This window comes from Schistocerca nitens, chromosome 3 (genome assembly GCF_023898315.1).
Source record: "Schistocerca nitens isolate TAMUIC-IGC-003100 chromosome 3, iqSchNite1.1, whole genome shotgun sequence".
In the NCBI taxonomy this organism is placed as follows: domain Eukaryota; kingdom Metazoa; phylum Arthropoda; class Insecta; order Orthoptera; family Acrididae; genus Schistocerca; species Schistocerca nitens.
Genome location: NC_064616.1, coordinates 55,775,955 through 55,795,212, shown reverse-complemented (window position 1 = coordinate 55,795,212; position 19,258 = coordinate 55,775,955). Strand labels below are relative to the sequence as shown.

The 19,258-nt window shown below is 43.2% G+C and overlaps 1 protein-coding gene across 1 annotated transcript in view; it reads left to right on the top strand.

Annotated features, from left to right (window-relative positions):
* Positions 1-19,258, top strand: part of LOC126248019 (uncharacterized) — a 910,522-nt gene that overhangs the window by 835,425 nt on the left and 55,839 nt on the right. The window contains exons 13-15 of the mRNA XM_049948603.1: positions 2,003-2,110; positions 2,192-2,262; positions 10,019-10,145. Of these exons, the coding sequence (XP_049804560.1) occupies positions 2,003-2,110; positions 2,192-2,262; positions 10,019-10,145 (306 nt within the window). The remainder of the gene's footprint in view (positions 1-2,002; positions 2,111-2,191; positions 2,263-10,018; positions 10,146-19,258) is intronic.

Sequence of the window (19,258 nt, the reverse complement as noted above, 5' to 3'; positions counted from 1 at the left end):
TTAACTCTATATTAATGAAATCGTAGTTTCCTTTGGTCTTAAAAGATAAAAAAAATTATGAATAATAGATTTACTGGAAGTTTATCAGTTCTTTGCTTTAATTGTAGACCCTAAAGTAAGTTAACAGAGGATAAATACGCTCCAAAAGTTTACAATGTACCATTTGTAACAGAGCTACCGAATGTTTAAGCTCATAATCCGCGACGAACGAACGAGTGGTCAGATCTCGTTACTGCGGTATCTTTGCACTTTCTCTTGATCGATTTCAAAAAAAGCTGCGAAGAATAAAAGAAGGCATCAGTGTCTCGTATGGGGAGCGGTACCGAATGCAATTTGCTTTATTCACACACGATATCTTACAAATAGTACATGTAGGTGAACAGCAAGATTTCGTCTTTCTAGATTTCCGAAAGGGGTTTGACACTGCACCACATCACCGACTAATAATAATCTACATACGATACATTCGGAGTTTTTGACAGCTGTGTTACTGGCTGGGTGCATTTTTTTATTAATAGAACCGTGTACCATACACTAGACAGCAATTATAACAGATACAAAAGAAAAATCGGCTGTGCTCCGACGAACGTAATAGAATCACTAACGTTGTCAGTAGACACAAACAATTTATCATACTGGGTCAGACTCTCCGCTGCTGCCGGCCGGTGTGGCCGAGCGGTTCTAGGCGCTTCAGTCTGGAACCGCGCCACCGCTACGGTCGCAGGATCGAATTCTACCTTGGGCATGGATGTGTGTGATGTCCTTAGGTTAGTAAGGTTTAAGTAGTTCTAAGTTCTAGGGGACTGATGACCTCAGATGTTAAGTCCCATAGTGCAGAGCCATTTGAACTATTTGAACCATCTCCGCTGCTGACGCTGCTGTTTACAGCAGGGGTTCCCAAACTTCTTGTCACTGCGTAGCACTTGACTTTTTAGAAATTTGGGCATTCACATTTTAACGAACTATGAGCTGGGGTGGTGGTCTTCGTACTAGGTACACACAGACGCAAAGTTTCTTCGTATCACGATGCCATTTAACATAAAACCGCGTCCACAACGAAAGCAACCGCAAGGCGCTGAACTGCGTAGAACGGAGCACAGTGTTCGTAGGTGCGTAGCAGTGTTCCGGTGTGCACACGCGTGCTTGAATAACAGTGGAAAACGAGAATAGCCGCCCAACGGTGTCGCGCAAAAACGAACCGTTTTGATGTAAGGAACTGCGCGAAACTTATTCGTTGTTGAACAGAGCGGTGCGGTTTGACGTACACACACCAGCCGCGCCAATCAGCGCTGCGCCCAATCTCTTTTCATGCTTTTGCGTGGCACGACACAGCGCGGCCGGTTTGGAAGCAACGTAACACCCCATAAAGCGACAATAACGACAATTAGCAGTTCACTATGTTGTGACTACTGCAGCGCCACAAGGTGGTACACAGCATAAATTGGCAGCAGTTGCAGAGCGGCACGAAAACTGCCGAACAACCGTCGACAAAACCCGATTGCCAACGGCAAAACAAGATGAATTATTCCCCGCCAAGGCAGCGACGACTAATGAAGGCGTGGGTGAGGATGGTACAGTCCGACATTCCTGCGTCCTTCGTACAATGCGAAACAAACATTCTGGAATACATCCATTTTCTTTAAAATTATATAGATGCTACTTTTATCAGTTTTCTATCATTTTACCTCAAAAATAAAGTAATGTAAGAGAATAATTATACTTACATCATAATGTGTTTTGTTTACTTGTATGTGAACCACCTGAAATGTCACTGTGTTCCACTAGTGGTAAGCGTGCCACCGTCTGGGTACCCCTGGTTTACAGTAAAGCAAAATTAGAGCATGTGTAGAGGTGTATAGACAGTGACTTCTCCTTCGCTCTGTATCGAACTGGAAAAGGAAAGGAAATCGTTCTCCGATACGCTCTGTACAGTGTCTTGTGGAGTATTTATATTAGGAACAGATCATAAAATTTTTACGTATTTAATTATTTTCATTTACAGGGCGGCTATGCAGGCAATGCGGCTGGTGTAAAATTGAGCTCTCTACAAAAACTGACAGATATCAGAGCCAACAAACCTGGCATGAACCTAATTCATTTCGTAGCAATGGTAAGCCCGCTACACTCACTATTATTTCAGCCTATTAAGTATATCATATTCCTCTAAACACTAATATGGTGCTATTTACAGCAAGCAGAGAAGAAGAAGAAATCTCTCCTGAAGTTTCCTGAAGAAATGCAAGCACTAGAAGAGGCAACGAAGTAAGTTCATCAATATTGTGTACTTAGAAAAGTGTCTCACGATGTAACCATCTGTTATCGACAATGCATGATGTTTCTGCTGTCAATAAGTGGGAATGCAGAGAATCGATTAAAATATGTGATCAAAATCTTTGGCAAGTTTGTGTGCACATACTTATTCCAGAGCATCTGCAGTTTCCATACACTTACATTCCACATCATGTATAAATAGTGATGGTTGAAATGTAGTAACAGCACAGCTGCTCCTAGAGCTAACTGCTTTGACGGCAGTATGAAATTGAGATAATGTATTGTAGCGGCTGGTAAATCTCCCGGGTTGCATGGTTGAGGTCCGTGAAACTTTTCCGCTCCTAACGTTTTGTACAGGAGTGCGCCGTTCCTCGTCCTGCTAAGTCTTGCCGACTGACAGGTCAGACGTCAGAGAGCCACGTAAATACTGTGAAAAAGAAGCGTTGTACAGGTAGTGAGCTCAATACTAAACTGGAGAGACTTCTCAAAAGTGTCATTGCATAGAAAACCGTGACAGTGTTTGGTGGGTATGCTATACTGACGAGGGGCATTCGGGATTCTTGTTACCGATAATGCTTGCGACTCTCAGGCGGTTCTTCCACTGAACTACAGCGCAACGTAGTATCACTAAACAGGAGTTTCATTTCTCCTGTTTAGTACAAGGATTTGACAGCGTGCCCCGATCCATCACGGTGGCTGTGATGTATTGCATCCAGAGCCGTGCATCGTGCCACGTTTACCCTGCCGAGCCCGGTTGCAACCGACAGCTTCGTCCTGTTGCCCGCACCGCAGGTACAACTTTACCGGCAATGGAGTGCGCGAGCCGCGATACGCCGTTGAGGGCCGCGGCTCGTCAGATACAAGGCCGAAAAAAAAATGTTCAAATGTGTGTGGAATCTTATGGGACTTAACTGCTAACGTCATCAGTCCCTAAGCTTATTCACTACTTAACCTAAATTATCCTAGGGACAAACATACACACCCATGCCCGAGGGAGGACTCGAACCTCCGCCGGGACCAGCCGCACAGTCCATGACTGCAGCGCCTGAGACCGCTCGGCTAAACACGCGCGGCTACAAGGCCGAGCCCAAGTGTCAACAAGCCTCAGTCCATTTGGGAAACAGACAGCGGTGGGCTCAAAATGGTTCAAATGGCTCTGAGCTGACTTAAGATCTGAGGTCATCAGTCCCCTAGAACTTAGAACTACTTAAACCTAACTAACCTAAGGACATCACACACGCCGGCCGCGGTGGTCTAGCGGTTCTAGGCGCTCAGTCCGCAACCGCGCGACTGCTACGGCCGCAGGTTCGAATCCTGCCTCGGGCATGGTTGTGTGTGACGTCCTTAGGTTAGTTAGGTTTAAGTAGTTCTAAGTTCTAGGGGACTGATGACCACAGATGTTAAGTCCCATAGTGCTCAGAGCCATTTGAACCATTTTTTTGACATCACACACATCCATGTCCGAGGCAGGATTCGAACCTGCGACCGTAGCAGTTGCGCAGTTCCGGACTGAAGCGCCTAGAACCGCTTGGCCACCGCGGCCGGTGCAGCGGTGGGAATGTGTAACTGAATGGTCACACATGTGTGGAATGCGGGATTGGCTTCTGAATCGTCTGCATTCCTTTGAGAATCGTGATGGTTTGATGTGCTAGGAACAGGGCGTTCTTGATCACTTACAAAGAAAAATGATGTGTAATGTCAAATGATGGATGTATCACAAAAAGTACTTGCTGTAACATGGTCGTAATTGAATTCAAAGCAAATGGTTTAATAGCCCTAAAGCTTTTATAACACTTTACATTTCACCTGCATCACACCAAAAGGGTTGATGGAGCTCTTGGCCGGCCGGTGTGGGCGTGCGGTTCTAGGCGCTTCAGTCTGGAACCGCGTGACCGCTACGGTCGCAGCTTCGAATCCTGCCTCGGGCATGGTTGTGTGTGATGTCCTTAGGTTAGTTAGGTTTAAGTAGTTCTAAGTTCTAGGGGACTGATGACCTCAGAAGTTAAGTCCCATAGTGCTCAGAGCAATTTGAACCATTTTTGATGGAGCTCTTGCACAATGGCTAGGTCTAGTATGCAATATTTAAGTATTACACACTTTTCAGTTAATCTGAAAGTTTTCATTACGGAGCCGCCTGGCTCAACCCTTCCTCAGAATTCACTGAGGGGGATCTGCATTCTTTGAGTGTGACATAACTTTCATATCAGGAACCACAGAAGGTAAAGATAGTTTCAGATTACTTTCGCTGTGATCTTTGTTTCTGGATTTATTTTTATATACGTGTAAGATGGAAAAGCATTTTCTCCGTGGTATATGGACAAGACAGGTAATAAACTTTTTACCGTTTCATTTGATAACATTGGAAACGCCATCATTAAGCTTAATCAGAAACTTATTGGTGACAAATATTTACTTTCTGTAACTGTCATTGCAAGTTTCAAGTAGCTGCTCGTTTCAATTTACACTTCATGTAGATTCCAAAATTATTGTCTTTTCTAAGTGACTGCGAATCCAGTTGTTAGTACTAGATAGAGAAGGGAAATAGTGTTTGAAATTTTTCCAAATCCCTTCGAATGTTCCTTATTTTTATTTCATCCGAAGTAAGATGAATTTCTACTAGGAAATCGTGAAACATATCGAAGCACTCAATTTGTTTGGAATTTAGACATATTTCCCAAACTGCAAGGCTTTTAACGAATAATTAATATGGTCTTGCACATTACACAGGTTTGTGTTTGGTCCGTGCAGTAATAAATTTTAATGTTGATTTTAACTAAATATTTGTGAAATAAGCTACAATCGGAATCCAGACTTTGCCTAGGGAAGGGTGTATCTGGTGAGAAAAAGATAAACATCATATACAGGGTGTTACAAAAAGGTACGGCCAAACTTTCAGGAAACATTCCTCACACACAAATAAAGAAAAGATGTTATGTGGACATGTGTCCGGAAACGCTTAATTTTTCCATGTTAGAGCTCATTTTAGTTTCGTGAGTATGTACTGTACTTCCTCGATTCACCGCCAGTTGGCCCAATTGAAGGAAGGTAATGTTGACTTCGGTGCTTGTGTTGACATGCGACTCATTGCTCTACAGTACTAGCATCAAGCACATCAGTACGTAGCATCAACAGGTTAGTGTTCATCATGAACGTGGTTTTGCAGTCAGTGCAATGTTTACAAATGTGGAGTTGGCAGATGCCCATTTGATGTATGGATTAGCACGGAGCAATAGCCGTGGCGCGGTACGTTTGTATCGAGACAGATTTCCAGAACGAAGATGTCCCGACAGGAAGGCGTTCGAAGCAATTGATCGGCGTCTTAGGGAGCACGGAACCTTCCAGCCTATGACTGGGGAAGACGTAGAACGACGAGGACACATGCAATGGACGAGGCAATTCTTCGTGCAGTTGACGATAACCCTAATGTCAGCGTCAGAGAAGTTGCTGCTGTACAAGGTAACGTTGACCACGTCACTGTATGGAGAGTGCTACGGGAGAACCAGTTGTTTCCGTACCATGTACAGCGTGTGCAGGCACTATCAGCAGCTGATTGGCCTCCACGGGTACACTTCTGCGAATGGTTCATCCAACAATGTGTCAATCCTCATTTCAGTGCAAATGTTCTCTTTACGGATGAGGCTTCATTCCAACGTGATCAAATTGTAAATTTTCACAATCAACATGTGTGGGCTGACGAGAATCTGCACGGAATTGTGCAATCACGTCATCAACACAGATTTTCTGTGAACGTTTGGGCAGGCATTGTTGGTGATGTCTTGATTGGGCCCCATGTTCTTCCACCGACGCTCAGTAGAGCACGTTATCATGATTTCATACGGGATACTCTACCTGTGCTGCTAGAACATGTGCCTTTACAAGTACGACACACCATGTGGTTCATGCACGATGGAGCTCCTGCACATTTCAGTCGAAGTGTTCGTACGCTTCTCAACAACAGATTCGGTGACCGATGGATTGGTAGAGGCGGACCAATTCCATGGCCTCCACGCTCTCCTGACCTCAACCCTCTTGACTTTCATTTATGGGGGCATTTGAAAGCTCTTGTCTACGCAACCCCGGTACCAAATGTAGAGACTCTTCGTGCTCGTATTGTGGACGGCTGTGATACATTACGCCATTCTCCAGGGCTGCATCAGCGCATCATGGATTCCATGCGACGGAGGGTGGATGCATGTATCCTCGCTAACGGAAGACATTTTGAACATTTCCTGTAACAAAGTGTTTGAAGTCACGCTGGTACGTTCTGTTGCTGTGTTTTTCCATTCCATGATTAATGTGATTTGAAGAGAAGTAATAAAATGAGCTCTAACATGGAAATTGAGCGTTTCCGGACACATGTCCACATAACATATTTTCTTTCTTTGTGTGTGAGGAATGTTTCCTGAAAGTTTGGCCGTACCTTTTTGTAACACCTTGTAGTAAGAGAAACGATCTGCTGTGATATAACGGTCTTACATCCATGTTAGTCAATAGAAACTTTTAAATACTTAGGTTAGTATTACAAAAATTCGCTAATTAGTAGGATGATAGGATGACCATTAATAAAATTAACTATGTCCACTACATCGTAAAGTACAGAGATTTTTCATTTGCACCTAACAATAAGTTCATTTAATAATTATAAGCAACAGTGGAGATTTGAGTATCTATCGGCCGGCCGGAGTGCCCGAGCGGTTCTAGGCGCTACAGTCTGGAACCGCGCGAACGCTAGGGTCGCAGGTTCGAATCCTGCCTCGGGCATGGATGTGTGTGATGTCCTTAGGTTAGTTAGGTTTAAGTAGTTCTAAGTTCTAGGGGACTGATGACCTCAGCAGTTAAGTCCCATAGTGCTCAGATCCATTTGAACCATTTGAAGTATCCATCATGTCGTTGATGTTACAGCCATCAGTTATTTTAATATAAGACCGGAAGTGAAGCACTGTGTCGGTAAATACTGTGCGCAGTAAAAACCTGCTTGCAAAGAGGTCACAGAGATTTTGTTTCGGGCCCGCAACAGTGTGATGCCTGGTGAGCGCACGACTTGGAGAGCAACCAGCGTACTCGGATTCTGGCGGGCCGCGCAGGCTCTGTGCACGCCTCTGATGCGTCGACTTGGTTTCGTGTACTAGTCTCTCCAGTTTAGTACTGAGCTCACTGAGGACAAGCTTTTAGTAATCGGCAGAGATACTCCTAGTCAGAGATAAAACTTAAGCATGAAACTTAGTGATACGTGGATAGTTGCTCTACAGAACCGATAGATAAGTTTTATCTTTGACAGATAGCAGTCGATAGTTAAGTTTTATCTTTGACAATAATTATCTGTGTCGATCACGCCTAGACTTCCACTGTGCCCCTTTTCCATAGTATTTATGTCGCTGTCCGATGTCTGACTTGTCAGTCGCCAAGAATCAGCGGCACGAGTAGTACTTCCGGATATGTCCAGCGTAGCTCTCGACGAAACGTTAGGAACAGAAAAGTTTCATGGACCACGATCATGTAACCTGAAAGATTTACCAGCAGCTTCATTGTATGATAACCAATTTTCCTTGTTCTTTCAGTGCGTTGATAATAATTAACCCACAACAAATAACGTTCAGGAGAATTTGATGAACGCTTAGCTTGACATGTTCACGAGTTTCCACAACTCAGTTTCCTCTTTGTTGAATGTAATCTTCGCTATAAATGGTGAAATATAATAAAGCAACTGTAGTTACAAAACATAACTCGCTAAACAGGACTGCTATGCAAATCAACTGTGTAGCAAGTTACAGAGAATAGAATATTCCTTGCTTCAGGAACATATGAAAAAAGAGTTGTAACTCAGAACATGACACAAGTGCTTCAGCTAAACACTACTTCTGAAGCTTCTGTGTCCTGCGACTTACAGTTTTCCATTTCTTTCATTGTTAATTTTTTGCGAAAATTTATTAATAAATGTTCCACACGAGTGTGTAGTTACAGCATTTCTAAGACTGATGCAGTTCTAGGCACTACACATGCCAAGATTTCTTTATGGCTACCTCGAATAAACATGTTGCAAGCCCTCATTGACGAATCCGCAGAGAATCAGTTTTTGTTAAGGAAAGCATGCTTTTCAATCCATTGTCTGTGGGTTATGCGCATGACGTATCCATAACGTACTGGGAATTGATAACAACTAGGTACTGTGACTGCCAGTCTTAAAGTGAATTCTTAATGTTGCGCTAAAATTTGTGTTTCTGTTAGAACTAAATAAAAGGTCCTAGAGTGAATTTTAATTCTGCAGTGAATCGTGCACTGGTCTGAAATCAGCACACACTCCGCTATAAAATGAAAACTCATTCTGGAAACAATCCCTAGAATGCTGCCAAGGTATTTCTCCACAGATACCTTTCCTTCCAGGAGTGCTATCCCCACAAGGTATCCAGGAGAAGTTCGTGAAGTTTGGAAGGTAGGAGAAAGAGTTACTATTGGAAGGAATGATCTGAGATCAGGTGGTGGTAATACATGGGTAACTCAGTCACTTCCAATAAAATATGAGTCTTTCTTGCCGTAGAAAAGGTATTTTATTTGCTTTCAAAGAGGAATTCTGAAAATTTTGCAAGATGTTTGTGTTTTGGAAAGGAGTTTTTTTGCAGTTGTTTTGAAGAGGAATCGTGTTTGTATGTTACGTTGAAGGTAGTATTACATGGTACGTCTTGCCAAGACGGTCAGGAATATATGTGAGAAGCTGGAAACCGAAGGAAAAAAAATTAGATGTAATAAAAACGGTTGGCCGTAGGATATTTTTGATACGTGACCTCTATTTCAATTATTTCTCTCGTCTCTAGTGACCTCACTATCGACGGGATGTAAAATTCTTATCTTCTTTCCTTTTTCAATTATTTCTCAGCCTCCCGTTTAGCAAATATTTAAGAGTTGCATAGTCGTTCGGCTTCCACGTTACGTTGTAGTAAGTCTGTCAACAATGGGTAAGCTGAAGTGGTCCACAACTTGAAGAAAGGCAAAGACCCTAGCGAGGACACTTGACACACAGCTGCAGCATCGTGACGAGGATAACGGAGGGAACCAGCAAATTATTTCTACACAGTGGCGGCCGGCCGGAGTGACCGTGCGGTTCTAGGCGCTACAGTCTGGAACCGCGAGACCGCTACGGCCGCAGGTTCGAATCCTGCCTCGGGCATGGATGTGTTTGATGTCCTTAGGTTAGTTAGGTTTAAGTAGTTCTAAGTTCTAGGGGACTGATGACCTCAGACATTGAGTCCCATAGTGCTCAAAGCCATTTTTTTTACACAGTGGTCTTGAACTTGGTAAAAAAGAAGGTTATCCTATATTAGATCATCTTAGTATGCTACACAAAAATGTTATTATGTTTCGGTAAATGGGTAAGTGTGTAGAGAACGTATCATAAGGTCAAAAACCCTAAAAGACGATTTTAGATTAAGTAACCGAAAAAGCAGAAGAAGAAAACATTAGTTTAGGGCACCGAGTAGGAGAATCTCATGCCCATAACCTTCGAGCACAACAATTTATTATCCTCGAGTGTTTCAAACATTTCACTCAGGAGTGCCTGATATTATTCCTCTTGTAACTATTGTGTTAACAGCTACTTACTTTTTATTCTTCTAGTGTAGACAGAAGGGCAAACAGTGGAAGTTGTGACAGTTTTGTGGAATGCTTTTATGCTGATAATGCAATAAATCTGCAGTTACCGTCAGGGCATCAATTTCACAAACCTTTAATGTTGTACTGTTGTCTGTATTTCAAGGACAACCGTCGAACAGCTCCAGAACGAGATAAACGCTCTCGATGGCCGTATGAAGAAGATCCGAAAGCAAATCGACCTACCGACTACAGAAATGGAGATAAAGTCTCAAATGTCTGACTTCCTAAAGGTAATACTCTTAACGGAAAAATATAAATTAATTGCCTTAGTAACTACTTACAAGAATACAGAATTTTTTTGTACATGTGAATTTTTTTAAAGAATATCTAAGCCAATTTACAATCATAATCTGTAATATTATGGAATGTTGGTTGTAGGGTTGCCATCTGTCCCGTATTGTACAGGACATCCTGTATTTGAAGTGAAAATTTTGCGTTCTTTATTATGAATTGTTGTCTCGTAAAAACCAGCGTTTGTCTTTATCTGTCTCTAAATATTTTAAAATCCGTATTTGATTTGAGCCCGTTGAAGTTCACAGTAGCCCCATTATTTTTTTATCTTTGGAGCCTCAGAAGCAGGAAATCGCGTGATGTGTCGCCATTCAGTGGTAAAGTTGAGCATATTGGGTTATTTACCTATCCTATCAATATTTTTTCTGCATGTTTTGTCATAACTACTGCATTGTACTGTTCGTACTGTTAAATGGGTGTCAGTTAGTTTCTGTTACCAATTTCAGTAATTACCTCATTCTGTTAATGAAACTAACTATAATGTAACAGAAACTGGTCCGTAACACTGGATTTCAAAGTGTTTATGAACTGTCCCTTATTTTTGTGGAAAATCCCGTATTTTTAGGTAAATGTCCCTTATTTCTTATACCAAAAAGTGGCAACTATAGTTGGTTCGCCCTTGTACGTGGAGTCTTAATGCCGTTGGTACACTTGGTACGCTAAATAAGTCCACATGCGGCAGGCAATTCTTGTAGATTAAGAAGAGATGGATCGTGAACTCTGAGGTGCCACTCAGGTCGCGTAGATTTGACATCAGCGAAATTGAGATTATGATATCAAGTGATTTTCACCAGTATGCACCTCAAACCGTACTTCAGCTTACTGGCCTCGTTGCATGGTAACTCATAGTGTTGGAACACGATGTATCCGATGTGGAATTCAATAGCCGTAAAAGGGTGCAAAATTTCAGTAGTGATATGTCTGTAGACAACCAAAGCGGCGCAGGGGTTTGTGCAGTGGGCTCGCAATCGTGTGAAGTGGAGTTCAAATCCCAATCCAGCATTCTTGATGTAAGGTAGAGATGAGATACTGGCGGAAGTAAAGCTATGAGGACGGGTCATGAGTCGTGCTCAGGTAGCTCAACGGCAGACAGTTATAATCTGCCAGAACGTTTCATTCTTGATACAAGTTTCCTACATAGATTAGACGGAAAATGGAGACGGCTGATTTCCTTCCCTATCTTTTCTCTGTCCGAGTTTGTGTTCGTCTCTAATGACCTCGTCGTGGCTGGACGTTAAATACAATCTCCCTTCTTTCCTCTTCAACATTTCTGTAGTTCACGGCCATCACGATCAACTACCGAGAATAACAGAGTGGCTCATATGATCATTCACCGAAGCTCAATACTGCCGGCACTGTTTCTATGAATGCTGCCTTTTGGCGTTGCATCAGCGCCAACGAAAAATACGGGCCCCGCAACGAACTCGTGTGATGCCACATTAGACGGCATGTCCGCCACACTTGGCGAACACTCAGCACTGTGCAGGGTTCACAGGAATTCAATGTGTAATTGAAAAGGTACCCACTAAATGTCTTAACTGTCTTATGTGCTATCGAGAGCTTGCGTTTAAACGCACAATCAAGAATTATTCTACTCGTCTGAAATAGTTACTCGCTACACGCCGGCATACGTCAGACGTGCTGTGACGTACGCGCCACGGCATGTCTTTTTCACGAGCCACGTGACGCAGCAAGAACCGTACACTCTGAGGCGAGGATAGCAATATGCACACATACAGATGGCGGTAATATCGCCTACTCAAGGTACAAAAGGGCAGTGCATTGGCAGGGGTGGCATTTGTACCTAGGTGTACATGTGAAAAGCTTTCCGACGTAGCTACGGGCGCACAGACTTCGAATGTGGAATGATAGTTGGAGCTAGACGCATGGAACATTAAATTTCGGAAATCGTTGGGGAATTCAGTTTTCCGAGATTCACAGGGTCAGGAATGTGCCGAGAACACCATATTTCAGACATTACCTCTCATTAAAATCCATGGAGAAGAAATAAAAACTTTGAGGTTCGCCGATGACATTGTAATTCTATCAGAGACAGCAAAGGACTTGGAAGAGCAGTTGAACGGAATGAACAGTGTCTTGAAAGGAGGATATAAGATGAACATCAACAAAAGCAAAACGAGGATAATGGAATGCAGTCGAATTAAATCGGGTGATGCTGAGGGAATTAGATTAGGAAATGAGACACTTAAAGTAGTAAAGGAGTTTTGCTATTTGGGGAGCAAAATAACTGATGATGGTCGAAGTAGAGAGGATATAAAATGTAGACTGGCAATGGCAAGGAAACCGTTTCTGAAGAAGAGAAATTTGTTAACATAGAGTATTGATTTAAGTGTCAGGAAGTCGTTTCTGAAATTATTTGTATGGAGTGTAGCCATGTATGGAAGTGAAACATGGACGATAAATAGTTTGGACATGAAGAGAATAGAAACTTTCGAAATGTGGTGCTACAGAAGAATGCTGAAGATTAGATGGGTAGATCACATAACTAATGAGGAGGTATTGAATAGAATTAGGGAGCAGAGGAGTTTGTGGCACAACTCGACAAGAAGAAGAAGGGACCGGTTGGTAGGACATGTTCTGAGGCATCAAGGGATCACAAATTTAGCATTGGAGGGCAGCGTGGAGGGTAAAAATCGTAGAGGTAGACCAAGAGATGAATACACTAAGCAGATTCAGAAGGATGTAGGTTGCAGTAAGTATTGGGAAATGAAGAATTTGCACAGGATAGAGTAGCATGGAGAGCTGCATCAAACCAGTCTCAGGACCGAAGACCACAACAACAACAACAACAACAACAACCTCTCAGTACGAACAACGCACTGGCCGATGGCCTCCACTTAACCACCGAGAGTAACGGTGTTTGCTTAGAGTTTTCAGTGCTATAGACAAGCAACACTGCGTGAAATAACCACAGAAATCAATGTGGGACGTACGACGAACGTATCCGTTAGGACAATGCGGGGAAATTTCGTGTTAGCGCTATGGCAGCAGACGACCGACGAGAGTGCCTTTGCTAACAGCACATCACCTGCAGCGCCTCTCCTGGGCCCGTGACCATATCGGTTGCATCCATTCATGAATCTCATGTTTCCAAACAACGATGGAATTGTTATGGATGACAATGTGCCTTGTCACTGGACCACAATTCTTCGATATTGGCTTGTAGAAGATTCTGGACTATTCGAGCAAACGATTTGGGCACCCAACATGTATTCCATCGAACATTTGTGGGACATAATCGAGAGGTTTTTGAGTCAATGCAACATCGAATTGTTGCACACCGGGTAAAAGGAGGTCAGACACGATATTAGACGGTATCCCATGACTTTTGTCACATCAGTGCATGGGAATCACCACATGTCGTGCTCGCGCAACAGCCTAGGTGCACTGCGAATAGCGGGTAGTTCATTAACATTACTTTGTGAACATATTAACATATCCATCTGTTCACGGCTTTCACTTTTTTATCAGGGACATGTTGTTCCAGAATTAAATTAAAAGTGTTACCCATCCTCCGTTTCTGAACAAGGTTTTTAAGTCAAATCCTCTCCCCCGTATTCTACCTGTGCCCCATTAACAACTTGCCCTGTATTTAGTTCAGAATTTCCTGACTCTTCGATGCCAACTGGAACAGCCATCTGTGCCGTTAGAGGTACGAAATGAAAAGTATAATTTAAATTTATTTGTTCGACTACATGGGCTGCAAATGGGAAAATCCACAGAATTAACGACTTTCACAAAGGAATGATTCTTAGGCCCGTTTTTCACGTTTTTCTGTTGGAAACTGACTACCCGAAGTGCGTTCGTCTTTGGTGCGCTCGTCAGCTGCCCACCACGTCGCCGGTGTGTGTATGATGTCAATCATCTGTAGATTGTGCCGAGTGTGGAGTTATTAATTTCCGAGTATGCTGCACAATGCGCATGTGCAGAAACAGGGAACTCTGGCAGCTTCTGCCAGCATCTGAAGTTCAATTATTCTAGCCGAACTCACTCCTGTTATGGAAGTGGGTTTTGTGCTTTAGTGTCTTCTTAAGCTCCGTCGTGTTGTTTGCTTTGTTTTCGTAACACCCCTAAAAGTTTACACAAGATCTTGTTATTTTCCTACTAGTGTTCTCCTGCAAGATAGATGAAATATCTGAAAGCAAAAAAGTATTTACGTTTCACAGAGAAAAAGGCTGTACTATGCATAAATAAGAACGTAAATAAACAAACGTGTTCTAATGAAAATTATTCCCACAATCAAAAAGATAGAACTGTTTGACGAGAAAAATAATTTAGTTGTTGCTTGGTACTTCAGCAAGAAAAGATATCCATACAAACTATAAAAATTGATGTAGGCTACTCATATTTGTGTGTTTGTGTGTATGTTCCACATCTCCTCTAAATCACTGAACCGATTTCAACCGAACATGGTACACATACTTTTTACTGTCTGGAAAGAATCACTGTGGGGGTGGTGGAGATGTAAAGAGGGGGGGGGGGTAATGGAGGAAACAGACTAATAGAAGGATTGAACAAATATACAGGGGATAAGCAAAATAATATGAACACCTGTACTTACATGGGAATAGTTCATTAATAAGGGGTTGGACCCACATTTGCCCGTAATACAGCTGCGATCCTTCTTGGAATACTGGCATATAATGAATGTATAGTCTCCAGTGGAATGTTATGCCACTCTTCGATCTGAACCTCTTCTAACTCCTGTAGTGACGAGGGAGGCGGAAATCTGCTCCGGAGTTTGCGCACCAATACCGCCCACAAGGGTTCGATAATGTTCAAGTCCGGGGACTGTGCCGGCCAGGTAAAACGCTGTACTTCAGTTGCGTGCTCCTCATACCACGATTGTACTGTCCTGGCTGTGTGAATAGGTGCATTATCGTCCTGAAATATGGCATCATTGTTGGGAACAACATGTGAATCATGGGGTGCACCCGGTCACCTAAAATGTTAACATAATCGTTGGCTGTAACACGGCCTTTGAGAGTAATAATGGGAACAGCAGAATACCATGATATGGTTGCCCACACCATCCCACTTCCATCTCCATGCTTAACCGTTGGAATCAAGCAATCAGGATTGTAGGCTTCTTTTGACGTTCTTCAACCGTAAACCCGGCCCGATGTTGGAAATAATGACAACGTTGACTCGTCAAATCATATGACGTGTTTCTCGTCCATGAATATTCCCTTTATGGAGTTCGCGGGGGGGGGGGGGGGGGGGGCACTGTCGATAGATACGGGGTCTCGAAGATGGCTATTGAGCTCTGCATTCGCTTTAGCCGCCGTAGTTTTGCGTTGTTTTGACACAATTCGTGTTAGCGTACGACGATCTCTGTCATTTAGTTTTGATTTGCGCCCACTATTACGTTTACACGATGATGTCTTTCCATGTTTTGTACGCCGGCCGGAGTGACCGAGCGGTTCTAGGCGCTACAGTTTGGAACCTCGTGAATGCTACGGTCGCAGGTTCGAATCCTGCCTCGGGCATGGATGTGTGTGATGCCCTTAGGTTAGTTAGGTTTAAGTAGTTCTAACTTCTAGGGGACTGATGACCTCAGAAGTTAAGTCCCATAGTGCTCAGAGCCATTTGAACGATGTTTTGTGTAGGCTGTCATGACTGTGGAAACAGTTGCTCTTGAAACATTCAGTAAGTTGACTGTCTTGCTTACTGATGCTCCAGCAAATCGAGCCCCCACAATCTTCCCTCTTTGGAACTCTGTTAGGTCTTTCATCGCACGTCGACCTCAGCCTCTGAATGCAAATATGAAGTGTGCACTACTCGTAAACAACCTGCACTAATGCCTAGTCCGCACTGAACACGCACAGTCCAGCGCGACACGTGCCTTACCTGCGTTGTTGACCGTCAAACACAACCATCCCATTACTACAACTGTCCACATTATTTGCATATCTGCTGTATATCTTGGCAGCGCCAGCTTGAAAACGATAAAGTAAAAGGGCACTATTTAATGCATTCTAGATATTGTTTGATGTGTTTGCAAGTAAATGTTTTCTCGAGGGCTGAGTCCATCTCGCTTGCCAACAGCGTTCGCCAGCCCGGATGGTTGCCCAAGTGCTATCAGAGCCCGACAACGCTTAACTTCGGTGATCTGACGGGCATCGGTGTTACCATTGCCGCAAGGCCGTTGACTTGGTGCTGAAGTATAAACGAAATGAACACTTGAAACAGACGCGACTCATCTCGAGAATAAAACGCCAGGGGCGCTGCAGTAGACTCATTTGTCTCGCATAGTCAGTCAAGGCGTAGCATATCGGACATGGCGCAGCTGGTCAGCTGTTCACATGCTACTGTCGTCAATATCTATGGAAAGTGGTTGAACGACGGTAAGATCACGAGTAGATAACAAGGTGCTGGAAGTCCACGCATTATCACAGAACGCTGACCCAACGATACAGTCGATTACGACAGCAGTGGCCACAGATTCGTCGAGATTAGACTGTGGATCACTGGGAACGTGTCGCCTGGTATTACGAATCACGTTTCTAGCTACACCAATTCGAGCATTGTGTCCGGGTGCGCCATCAACTAAGCGAAAAGCTGCTCAAAACGTCCACCGAACCGTGGAGTCAGTCCTGTGGGAGAAGTACGAGAGGGTACCCAAAAAAGGAACTATTTTTTAAAAGCTATATATTTTCAAATTGTTTACAAAACAACCTTATCCCCTTCAAAATACTCTCCAATGGAATTAATAAATTTGTCCCACCGGTGCTTCCACTTTTCGAAACAATTTGGAGGCATCTCGTTTTATTCTTGACTCCTTCAATATTGTCAAATCGGTGTCCTTTCATGCCAGTTTTAATGCGTGGAAGTAAGAAAAAGTGGCACGAAGGCAGATCAGGGAATAAGGTATGAGGGGTAGTGGAACCACGCAATTTTTAGCCAAAAATTGTCTAACAGAGATTGCTGTGTGTACAAGTGCATTGTCGTGGTGGATGAACCAATCTCTTGTTTGCCACAAATCGGGTCTTTTTTGACGAACACTTTTACGCAATCTTCTTAAAATTTCCAAATAAAAGGTTTGACTGACGGATTGACCTGGGAAAACAAACTCTGAATGAATTATGCAGTTGATGGACGTCCAGAACGACGTTTGTCATCAATCGACATGTCACCGTTTTTAAATCGAACAAACCACTCGTACACTTGAGTTTTTCTCATAGCGTCATCTTGGTAAGCTGTTTCAACATTAAAACAGTTTCAGCGGCATTTTTACCGAGTAGGAAACAAAATTTTACAGCTGCACGTTGTTCACTTAAACTTGCCAAGAACAAAACAGCGCTAGCAAAAACAATCACTGCAGTTGAACACAAGCCAGGTCGACAACACAGACGGCACATAACTGGCAATGAGTTTCACTGTTAATACATTCCTCGCGCCAGGAATGCGTACTACACAAGCTCCGTCCACGGCAATGTTATTCCGGCTTTTTTTTTTGGGGGGGGGGGGGGGGGGGAGGTGAGACTCCCGTATGGAGGACATTCATCTGAGCTTCCACGAGATCTGTGGTAATAAGCGAAGGCACCAGGTGAACATTACTGTGTATCCCTCGCACCCTTACTTGCTTGATGTCTTCCTCGATGGCAGTGGTATACGAGGTGCGGCTAGAAAAAAACCGGACTGATGCTGGAAAAAACATTTATTTACAGTTATTTACAATTTCATGTTATCTCCTTCAATGTACTCTCCCCCTCGGTCTCTACACCGCTCCATACGAATTTTCCACTGTTCATAGCAATGCTGCAGATCATTTTCGGTAAGACCATACATTACTTCCGTCGCTTTTTCTTTTACTGCTTCAACTGTCTCAAATCTAGTTCCTTTCAAAGCTGACTTGACTTTAGGGAAAAGAAAAAAGTCACAGGGGGCCAAATCAGGTGAGTAGGGTGGATGATCTAAGATGGGAATGTTGTGTTTTGCCAAAAACGTCTTCACTGACAACGCACTGTGAGCTGGGGCATTGTCTTGGTGAAGGATCCATGACTTTTTTCTCCACAAATCGTTCCGTTTTCTCCGTACTCGCTCACGTAGGGTAGCCAGGACGTTAATGTAGTAATGCTGATTCACTGTTTGGCCCTCTGGTACCCAATCAATGTGCACAATCCCTTTGATGTCAAAAAAAAACAATCATCATTGCCTTGAATTTCGATTTTGACATTCGTGATTTTTTTGTCGTGGAGAACCAGGAGTTTTCCAATGCATCGATTGGCGTTTAGTTTCGGGATCGTAAGTAAAAAACCACGATTCATCGCAAGTAATAACATTTTGTAAGAAGGTGGGATCACTTTCAATGTTTTCCAGGATGTCAGAACAAATCATTCTTCGGCGTTCCTTCTGTTCAATTGTGAGACACTTTGGAACCATTTTTGAACACACTTTGTTCATGTTGAAACTTTCATGAAGAATCTGCCTAACACTTTCCTTGTCAACTCCTGTTAACTCAGACACTGCTCTGATTGTTAAACGGCGATCTTGTCGAACAAGTTTACAGATTTTTTCAATGTTTGCATCAGTTTTTGCTGACAAAGGTCTGCCAGTGCGAGTGTCATCACTGGTGTCTTCGCGGCCATCTTTAAATCGTTTAAACCACTCAAACACTTGTGTTCGCGATAAACAATCATCGCCGTACACTTGTTGTAACATTACAAACGTTTCACTTGCAGATTTTCCTAGTTTGAAACAAAATTTGATGTTAACACGCTGTTCTTTCTGTACACTCAACATTTTCCGACGCACAGACAAAACGTCAACTACTTAAAACAGACGCCACGGGCAGACTGAGTGCAGGAGGCAGATGAAACTCGAGCAGTAGGCGGAGCGAGAGTCACGTGACAGGCCACGCGACTTTCAGCCTTATTGCATTCGTTTCATTGTTTCACCAGTACTAGTCCGGTTTTTTTCTAGCCACACCTCGTATGCCAGCAGGATAACTGTCCATTTCATGGAGCCATAATCGTTCTACAATGGGTTCAGGAACATTATAGTGAACTCACGTTAATGTCTGGTCCAC